This window comes from Pinus tabuliformis, chromosome 9 (assembly GCF_031772625.1).
Source record: "Pinus tabuliformis cultivar Carrire ecotype Pingquan chromosome 9, CPIR1, whole genome shotgun sequence".
NCBI classification, from domain to species: domain Eukaryota; kingdom Viridiplantae; phylum Streptophyta; class Pinopsida; order Pinales; family Pinaceae; genus Pinus; species Pinus tabuliformis.
The window spans coordinates 1,956,996,774-1,957,007,211 of NC_142307.1; the positions used below are offsets into that span (position 1 = coordinate 1,956,996,774).

The following is a 10,438-nucleotide window of genomic DNA, read 5'->3' on the forward strand; positions in this document are numbered from 1 at the left end:
AGAAAATTTGTGTTAGAGGATCCCAAAGTTGTTCTCCAGAAAAGAACAATTCGGGCTTCCAATCGAAAATTCGGAAAATTTCAGGTAATTTGCTCTATAAGGTGCGTAGCTTAAATTTGTAATTTTCACATTTACATTTCATAGAAGACATATTTCTAGATATTTCATAGAAGCCCACTAAAGCTGTACAGAAATATCTTCTCGTGTCTTGTGAGACAGTAATAACAGAAGAACGGGCAAACTTGTTTCTTCTTCGGTAAAGAACTTATTATCTCAGACAATGGTTTTCAAAGTTGTTCTGCAGAAAAGAACAATTCAGCCTCCTGGTGCCTTCCAAATCTCAAGCGGGTATATAAGAAACTCAGAATATTTCAGGTAATTTGTTATATAAAGTCCGTAGATTTGTAATTTTCACATATTTATTTCATCCTTGCTCCTTGCTACAGCTTAACTATGTATTATTGCCCACTAAAGCTGTACATAAATGTCTTCTCGTGCTTTGTGAGAAGATATCGAAGTTCTTGAAACCATTGCTCGCAGTAATAACAGAAAAGCGGGCAAACTTGTTTCTTCTCCTAACACTCTTGGTAAGAACATAACAAAAGTACATGTGAGATGTTTCATAATAGCCATCTGGTATTTTTCAGATCTATTTAGAAACAGAGTTTACCTTCAGCACAGGACTGTTTGCCGATGCTGAGACATTACCGGTAATTTGTTATATAAAGTCCGTAGATTTGTAATTTTCACATATATATTTCATCCTTGCTCATTGCTCATTGCTAAAGCTTAACTATATATTATTGCCCACTAAAGCTGTACATAAATATATTCTCGTGCTTTGTGAGAAGAAATCGAAGTTCGAAACCATTGCTCGCAGTAATAACAGAAGAACGGGCAAACTTGTTTCTTCTTCTAAAACTCTGGTAAGAACATAACAAAAGTACATGTGAGATGTTTCATAATAGCCACTTGGTATTTTATAGATCTATTTAGAAACAGAGTTTACCTTCAGCATAGGACTGTTTTCCGATGCTGAGACCTGCATTCTCAAGCTGATATAAGAAAACTCAGAATATTTCAGGTAATTTGTTATATAAAGTCCGTAGATTTGTAATTTTCATCCTTGCTCCTTGCTACAGCTTAACTATGTATTATTGCCCACTAAAGCTGTACATAAATGTCTTCTCGTGCTTTGTGAGAAGATATCGAAGTTCTTGAAACCATTGCTCGCAGTAATAACAGAAAAGCGGGCAAACTTGTTTCTTCTCCTAACACTCTGGTAAGAACATAACAAAAGTACATGTGAGATGTTTCATAATAGCCATCTGGTATTTTTCAGATCTATTTAGAAACAGAGTTTACCTTTAGCACAGGACTGTTTGCCGATGCTGAGACATTACCGGTAATTTGCTATATAAAGTCCGTAGATTTGTAATTTTCACATATATATTTCATCCTTGCTCCTTGCTAAAGCTTAACTATATATTATTGCCCACTAAAGCTGTACATAAATATATTCTCGTGCTTTGTGAGAAGATATCGAAGTTCGAAACCATTGCTCGCAGTAATAACAGAGGAACGGGCAAACTTGTTTCTTCTTCTAAAACTCTGGTAAGAACATGACAAAAGTACATGTGAGATGTTTCATAATAGCCATTTGGTATTTTATAGATCTATTTAGAAACAGAGTTTACCTTCAGCATAGGACTGCTTTCCGACGCTGAGACCTGCATTCTCAAGCTGATATAAGAAAACTCAGAATATTTCAGGTAATTTGTTATATAAAGTCCGTAGATTTGTAATTTTCACATATTTATTTCATCCTTGCTCCTTGCTACAGCTTAACTATGTATTATTGCCCACTAAAGCTGTACATAAATATCTTCTCGTGCTTTGTGAGAAGATATCCAAGTTCTTGAAACCATTGCTCGCAGTCATAACAGAAGAGCGGGCAAACTTGTTTCTTCTCCTAACACTCTGGTAAGAACATAACAAAAGTACATGTGAGATGTTTCATAATAGCCATTTGGTATTTTTCAGATCTATTTAGAAACAGAGTTTACCTTCAGCACAGGACTGTTTGCCGATGCTGAGACATTAGCGGTAATTTGTTATGTAAAGTCCGTAGATTCGTAATTTTCACATATATATTTCATCCTTGCTCCTTGCTACAGCTTAACTATATATTATTGCCCACTAAAGCTGTACGTAAATATATCCTCGTGCTTTGTGAGAAGATATCGAAGTTCGAAACCATTGCTCGCAGTAATAACAGAAGAACGGGCAAACTTGTTTCTTCTTCTAAAACTCTGGTCAGAACATAACAAAAGTACATGTGAGATGTTTCATAATAGCCAGTTGGTATTTTTTAGATCTGTTTAGAAACAGAGTTTACCTTCAGCATAGGACTGTTTGCCGATGCTGAGACCTGCATTCTCAGAAACGTCCATGAGCTACTACTCATTAAGATAGTTTACCTTCAGCAACAAATTTCGGATCATTACTAGTTAACCAGCAAGGACCGCTTGCCGATGCTGAGATATTTGTGGTAATGCATTAACAAAACCTACAATCTCTCAGATCTGCATTCTCAGAAACGTCCTTCATCAACCTTCTAGAAACGTCCTTCTCAGAGTTTACCTCCATCAACAAATTTAGGATATTCATTAGCTAACCAGCACAGGACCGCTTGCCGATACCAGCTCTTCTAGAGCTTTTTGTGATGAATGTCATCCAATTCAAAAACCATCCAAGGTTAACATCAGTTACAAAAACGCAATTTTTTATTTTTTTTTAAACCATGCCACACAAAAAACTATCATAATGGATGAAACCTTACCAATTTTTTCACTTTCAAGTGCCATCCTACACAACAGAATGGCAGAGATCAGGACCAGCAGTAAAAAGAACTCTGATTATCAACAAGGGTGATCACGAGCTCCGAGTACTTAAATCTGTTTATTTACGGAAGTCACAGTTAGCTAGGAACATAAATCCTGTCGAATGTCCACAAAGTAGCATAGCAGTAAAAAGAACTCTGAATACCAAAATGAGTTATTTCAGCCAAAGAATTACTGCCATCCCGCTGAAAAAAGGTGATCTCGAGCTCACGGTACTTATTACATCGGTTTATTTACTAAGTCACATTTAGCTAGGGACATAACTCCTGTCGGATGTCCATAAAGTAGCATAGCATTATAATCCAAATCAGGAAACTCTAAAAACACAAACTCACGCCGCCATTGTATGTGAATAAAAATGAATTCTTAGTTATCTTACCAGACATGATCAAAAGTTAAAGGATTTTTATGTGACAATGGACCGTTGTTGAGATTGTTAAATGCCACTTTTTCATAATGAATTTCTCTAGATAAGATAAGATAATTATATTAATGTCTGACTACCAGTAGGTCAATGGGATTGAATACAACCAGTGTATGGTTACAAACGTGGCATAGACTCACGCAACCATTGTATGTGACTAAAAATGAATTCTACTTTATTGTGTTAGTTTTTTCACTGTCTTACCAGAAATGATCAACAGTGAAAGGATTTTTATGTGATCATGGACTATTGTTTAGATTGTTAAATGCCACTTTTTCATAATGAATTTCTCTTGATAAGATAATTATACTAATGTTTGACGAGTAGGTCAACGGAACTAAATACAACCAGTGAGAGTGCAAGTGAAATGGCTCATTTCCTTATAGAGTTGGATAAATTGTTCACACTAACACAGAACAATTGACCCAGGCGGAATTCTACTCCATTGTGTTTGTGTTCTTAAAAGCCAAAGGCATTTGATGTGCCTGTGGAGTATTGTTGGCACTGCGATAATGAAATAAGCCAGAGAATTTAACTAAATACAACCAGTATGGTTACAAATGTGGAAGTGCAAGTGAAATGGCTCATTTCCTTATAGAGTTGGATAAATTTGAAATGAGGAACTTCGCATCATTGTTCACACTAACACAGAACAATTGACCCAGGCAGAGATATTTGACACGAGCACTGCGTTAATGAAATCAGCCAGAGAATTATAAAGAAATGGCTCATTTCCATGTTCAGTCCAAAACTGTTTCTCACTGCGTCCAGAGTCATCGAGATTTTTAAATTTCAAAGACTGATCGATTAGATGCATTATCTCTACAATTAATATATCCATTGATTAGACTATTAGATATTTTTCCAGCATATTTGTTATTTTGGCAAGTTATAAGCTCTAGGAGGAAGCAAGGAAGCAAATTCACTGTTCTTACCTGAGAAGAAGTTACTCCATTCAACTGAAATCTGATAATCTGCCTGCAAGACCTTCCCTGTTAGATTTATGCCTCACCAGCCTTTTGGCATCTGAAGATTCCCCTCAAGGATGAAAGTCTTATGTGTGATAGATGTTTACTTGTAGGTTTTAAAAAATTCCTCAAGTTTGGTGGCATTTATAAACGCCCGGGAAAAAATGGTGGTAGACATCCACAGGTTCAGACATCCACCAGTGCATGGCAAAGCTACATTTCAAAAACGGGATCAGAAAATGTTAAATACATATCTATTAGATAAAAAGGTAATGGATTCTAGAGTCAACTGAACTGAAAACCGATGACTGTCAAGTTCTTCAATACAAGTTCTTCACTATTAGATTTGTATTAGACCAGGGTATTAGACCAGGCTTTTGGTTTTGTTGACGACAACTATATATGCTAGTTCTGCGAAAACCTCTTAATACACTAAAAGTGAATTTGTGTTTAAAGAAATGTGAAAAGCAGATATACTAAATGAAGGCAATTTAGCTTCTTCATTATCTACATTACAATACAAGTCCATTACCAACGAGAAAAGCAATCTAATTTATAATTGCAACTGGGCTATATGAATTGCAAGGAACAGAAGAATTTATTTTTACAATACAAGCACAGTAGGACAAGGCAAAACCATTCTTGGACAACGAATATTCACTATTTTTACCTGACTATAGAGTTCTTCAACCAGGCTTTTGATTGTTGAATATGCGCCCCTCTATTTAACAATGAAACTGTATACTATCTCACGAGCATCTGCAGAAACCTCTTAGTAAAGCTATATATTGAGTATTTGACAATGAAACTATGCACAGTGAAACTACATACCATGTCGTGAGTGTACACTGAAATAGGATTCACGAATGTAAAGGCTTGGACACAGAGCTAGTTATATAGGAGATTTGCGAAACGGGATATAACACGTCTGATCCCCATCTTCTATCTTAAAGGACACTAATGTAGTACAGATATTACAGTATTTGAAAGGCAAGTGCAAGTCTAAAATAAGAATAGAACATTCTAAATCTATGTCCACAAGATTGGGCATCTCTATTTCATGAATGCACCAAAACTCCATAAAAAGTCAAGTAAGACAAGTGCAAGATTGAGTGTCATTATTTCATGAATGCACCAAAGCTTCTTAAAAAGTCATGAAAATAATCTTAAATTACCTATGGTGGACTTGTGCTAAATCCTGTGGGCAGGCAGGCTGATCAATGAATGCGCGTAAGAGAAGCTTGTTAAAAGCACCAGCTGCTCCTTTTTACTCTTGGTCCTCTTGGTACAGATATTACAGTATTTGAAAGGCAAGTGCAAGTCTAAAATAAGAATAGAACATTCTAAATCTATGTCTGCGGCATCTTTAGTTCATGAATGCACCAAAGCTCCATAAAAAGTCAAGAAAGACAAGTGCAAGTCTAATGATAAGAATTCTAAACGTATATCCGCAAGATTGAGAGTCCTTATTTCATGAATGCACCAAAGCTGCATAAAAAGTCATGAAAATAATCTTACATTACCTATGGTGGATTTGTGTCGTGAGTGTACACTGAAATAGGATTCACGAATGTAAAGGCTTGGACACAGAGCTAGTTATATAGGAGATTTGCGAAACGGGATATAGCACGTCTGATCCCCATCTTCTATCTTAAAGGACACTAATGTAGTACAGATATTACAGTATTTGAAAGGCAAGTGCAAGTCTAAAATAAGAATAGAACATTCTAAATCTATGTCCGCAAGATTGGGCATCTCTATTTCATGAATGCACCAAAACTCCATAAAAAGTCAAGAAAGACAAGTGCAAGATTGTGTGTCCTTATTTCATGAATGCACCAAAGCCTCTTAAAAAGTCATGAAAATAATCTTAAATTACCTATGGTGGACTTGTGCTAAATCCCGTGGGCAGACAGGCTGATCAATGAATGCGCATAAGAGAAACTTGTTAAAAGCACCAGCTGCTCCTTTTTACTCTTGGTCCTCTTGGTACAGATATTACAGTATTTGAAAGGCAAGTGCAAGTCTAAAATAAGAATAGAACATTCTAAATCTATGTCTGCGGCATCTTTAGTTCATGAATGCACCAAAGCTCCATAAAAAGTCAAGAAAGACAAGTGCAAGTCTAATGATAAGAATTCTAAACCTATATCCACAAGATTGAGAGTCCTTATTTCATGAATGCACCAAAGCTGCATAAAAAGTCATGAAAATAATCTTACATTACCTATGGTGGATTTGTGCTAAATCCTGGACAGGCTGATCAATGAATGCGCGTAAGAGAAACTTGTTAAAAGCACCAGCTGCTCCTTTTTACTCTTGATCCTCTTTAAGGTAACAGGAGCTACGTCAACATTCGTGGCATTTCATAAACGCCAGGGAAAACTTTGTGGTGAATATCAACAGCTTTTTACAATGATGACATAAAATTAATGGATCTAAAATTGACATTAAAACCACTGGAGGAGGAAGCATATTCACTCTTTCTACTCAAGAAGATTGCCCTGACCAGGTCCTCTGTTGCTTAAGATGGTTGTCAGTTGACGTCCAATTCCACTAAGCAAGGCAGAACATAAGCGTAAGCATATTATAGGTGACTGCAACTGAACTATATTAAGTGTATGGGTAACGATCTATTGATTTCCCAAATACAAGCACTCTAGGACGAAGCATGTTTTACCTGTGAAGATTGCCCCTTTCTATCACTATATACAGATAAGAATCACTCTACTTTTATCTGAAAACTTGTCGAGTTTTATAATGCAAATTCTCCAATATCAGGCTTGTCGTTGTACAGTACACTGCCTCAAGGTCATAAAGTTATATAGGAGATATGCCAAAAAACTGTATAACGCTTCTGTACCCCTCCATGCTACAGATATATACTACAGAAGTGAATGCCTAGAAATACAAAAAAGCAATATTGCTACATTAAGAAGGAAAGATCTATTTTATTTTTATTTTTATAATATTTAGTAGCATCATATCATAAATGAATAAAAAGGCAATAAATTAATATTATATCACCAATATGGCTGCTTAGCGAATGTGCGTGAGATATTTGTTAAAAGGATCAGCCGCCTCTTTACTCTTGGTCCTCTTTAAGACATCAGGAGCTCCAAAGACTTGCCAAAACCTCAGAGTCTCATCTCCGGCAGCCGATGCAACAGTGTACCCATCTGGACTCTGAAAAATAATAAACAAAAGAAAGACTCTCAGCACAAAAAACAAAGGCTGTCAACACAAAAACCAGCCATAGATCAATAGAATGAATACCTCTGCCAGATGCAGTACTCTAGAAGTGTGACCAGTAAGTTCCGTAATCTTAACCATCGATGGGTATTTCCATAAGGTCAACTGGTTCTGGCTAAAGCCATGTGAACTCAATAGCTCACGTTCATGTTTATTCCATAATAATGCGCAAACTTGAGAGTGGGTATCAACGGTATTTAGGCAAGCTCCTGTATGAGTGTTCCAAAACTTAATACAGCGGTCTGCACTGCCTCCACCGGATGCCAGAAGATTGCTCTGGAAAGGACACCATGCCAATGCCTTTACTGCAGCGCGATGTTCATCTAGCCGGTGAAGATACTGAGTTGCAGCATTGGAGGATGACATGCCCTTGTCCCATACATGAAGTAAATTGTCATTTCCACCACTTGCAAGCTGCTGGCCAGACATAGACCATGTCAAACCACATACTTCCTGCTCATGTCCTCTATATGTTTGAACAATGGAATCACGGATGCGGACATCATGATTTAATATTAAACCATCAAGGCTACCAGTAGTAAGAATGTGCCCATTCCAAGCAAGCGCACCCACACGGGCATGGTGACCTTTCAAGGCTCTTAACTGTGTTCATTAAAAACCATTACCAAGTGAATACGACTGCATCTAGAGAGAAACAAAGAAAAGAAACTGAAACATGAAAGCAGTAATTTCCTCTACCTGTTTATTAGATGCGGAGTCCCATAGCTGTACAACGGAATTATTCAGGCCAACACCAATATGTCTTCCATCAGGTGCCCATTTAACACTTGTTATTGGACCAACATCATCATCGACAGTCAAGAGCTCAGAAGTTGCGCTCTTGGAGGCATCCCATAAGTATACTGTATTGCTGAGAGCTATCGATAAAATATTGCTGACACTCCAGTCCAGCAGATTCAAGTAATAATCATCCACAAGCTCAGGAGCATCCAAAGTTCTCTCTGCAGACTGCAAACAATGACAGGCAAGTTAAAGCTCGGTGAATGCCACTGGAACAACCCTCGTTATTCCCAACGTTGATCAAGACCTTCCCGAGTTGCCGAAAAGGTAAACTCAAATTCAAACAGAAGAGTTTGCTCAAAAACCGAAGTCCATCCAATAGAAGCATTAATAGCATTAATATTCAAAGACAGAGCCCTAAACCTTTAAACAGGCCTAAACAAAACCAAGGCCTACGCGCACAATCTAAAAACCTAAACAAAACGAAATATAAAGGTTTGCACACAACCTAAGACGGAGTGCTAATTAGGGATCTACAAAACCCTTACCTGAGGAATATAACGCCGCGATTTACTTTTCGGCACAGTTTCAACCGCACCATTTTCCGAATAGAGAGATTGTATATCCTCAGGAGGAGCGGGAGCTTTGCTGGTAAAGCTTAGAATCCTGTATTTTTTAGAGGCAATATCGCCATCCTGCAATAAGCTTGCTGCAAGCTCCCTCTTATAAAATTCCTTGGAGGGTGTTAAATGAACACCATTACTTTCGTTTTCCTTCTCAGTAAGCAGATATCGAGCAACGTCAAAATCCATGGATCCCCTGTGTGAAATAAACCTATCGCTCTGCAATAACAAAACAATAAAAATTCAAGGTCCATATTTATCCTAAAACACAAATATATCTGTAACCCTAAACTCAGTACAGAATCCAAATGCATTCAAAGAGTCTAAACCAAATGCAGAGCATCAGCACATCCAATATAGAGTACATCCACAGGGTTCATACAAAGTTAGAGAAGAATATATAAACACAAATATCCATTAGCCCTAAACCCTTACAGATTATACCCATAAGGGGCATACAAAATTGGAGAAGAATACATAAACTTCGCCCTATATATCCATCATAAAATATAAATGTATCCATAAACCCTAAATCTAACAAGGGGAACGTCCATGAGGGTAATATAGAATTAGAGAAGAAAACATACATTGTGTCTTGCAAGTGCTGAATGGTCCTGCAGAGGGCGCCTTTGCTCTGCTCTTTTGCAAGGTTTCTTAGCGCTCATAGACAGTAGGGATTCGATGCCAGTATTCATGCTTTTTGTATAGAAAAAAACTGTAATAGCAATGCAGAAGCAAAACCCACAAAAAAAAACACAAAAAAGAAAAAGAACTACAGAGCAAAACAAAATAATTAAAACAAATTACAGGCATAAATGGTTAAAAAGGTTATAAATGGTTTAAATTATTAAATTGAGTGGTTAAATTATTAAATTTAGAATATATTTTTCTGGTTTTAAATTTAATAATTTGAAAATCAGTAGCGCTGGATTCCGGCTTTTTTTTTCTCTGAGCTTCTTTTCTCTTTTTCTTCCTTTAGTCTTTATTTTATTCTTAATTTGGCCTCTCAGGTTTCTTTATTTATCCTTCCCTTTTTTTTCTAATTAACTATAAACTAAAAAAATAATATAATAATAAACAATTATAATTAAAATAAATCTAATCATATTTATTACATTGTTTAACCTATTTAATTATTTTTTATAATTAATTAATAATATTTCAATATTATTTCCTGTGATTTATTTTTTTCTCTTGTTGTTTTTATTATTTGAATATTATTTTCATTAGTTTAGATTATGTTATAGTTCTTTATCTCATTATTCTTATATTAAGGGTCAAGGTAGTTATATATAATTATATGATGTATTAATTATTTAATTCATTTAAAATAATAATAATAATAATAATTAATAAATAAATATGTTGTCTCTTTTTTCCCTTTAGTGAAAAATAGCCATTTTTCCCTACAGCTATTAGAAGGTCTTGACCAGGCCTGGAATTTGACGTAGGACCTTTTTGGATTTCATAACGTATTTGTCAAAATTGACGTGTGTTATAATAAGTAAACTGTCAAAATGACTTCCA

The 10,438-nt window shown here is 36.0% G+C and overlaps 1 protein-coding gene and 1 long non-coding RNA gene across 11 annotated transcripts; both read right to left on the reverse strand.

Moving 5' to 3' along the window:
• Positions 1–338: 338 nt before the first annotated feature.
• Positions 339–7,226, reverse strand: LOC149156816 (uncharacterized). 10 transcript variants are annotated; one of them, XR_016262351.1, is made up of 12 exons: positions 6,777–7,226; positions 6,523–6,639; positions 4,966–6,321; positions 4,263–4,508; positions 2,843–2,957; positions 2,399–2,716; positions 2,067–2,312; positions 1,698–1,980; positions 1,366–1,611; positions 1,010–1,279; positions 671–923; positions 339–583 (listed from the first exon to the last, which is right to left on the reverse strand). It is a non-coding gene; the product is annotated as an uncharacterized LOC149156816 (long non-coding RNA). The 10 variants fall into 10 exon arrangements; XR_016262349.1 differs by having other exon boundaries at positions 4,966–6,639; XR_016262352.1 differs by having other exon boundaries at positions 4,966–5,054; positions 6,523–7,226.
• Position 7,227: 1 nt separating this feature from the next.
• On the reverse strand, positions 7,228–9,717 carry LOC149156817 (cell division cycle 20.2, cofactor of APC complex-like). Its single transcript, XM_089438625.1, has 5 exons — positions 9,499–9,717; positions 8,837–9,130; positions 8,247–8,516; positions 7,572–8,150; positions 7,228–7,481 (listed from the first exon to the last, which is right to left on the reverse strand). The coding sequence occupies exons 1-5, from the start codon at positions 9,604–9,606 to the stop codon at positions 7,335–7,337; spliced, it is 1,398 nt and encodes a 465-aa protein (XP_089294751.1). The 5' UTR covers positions 9,607–9,717; the 3' UTR covers positions 7,228–7,334.
• Positions 9,718–10,438: the final 721 nt, after the last annotated feature.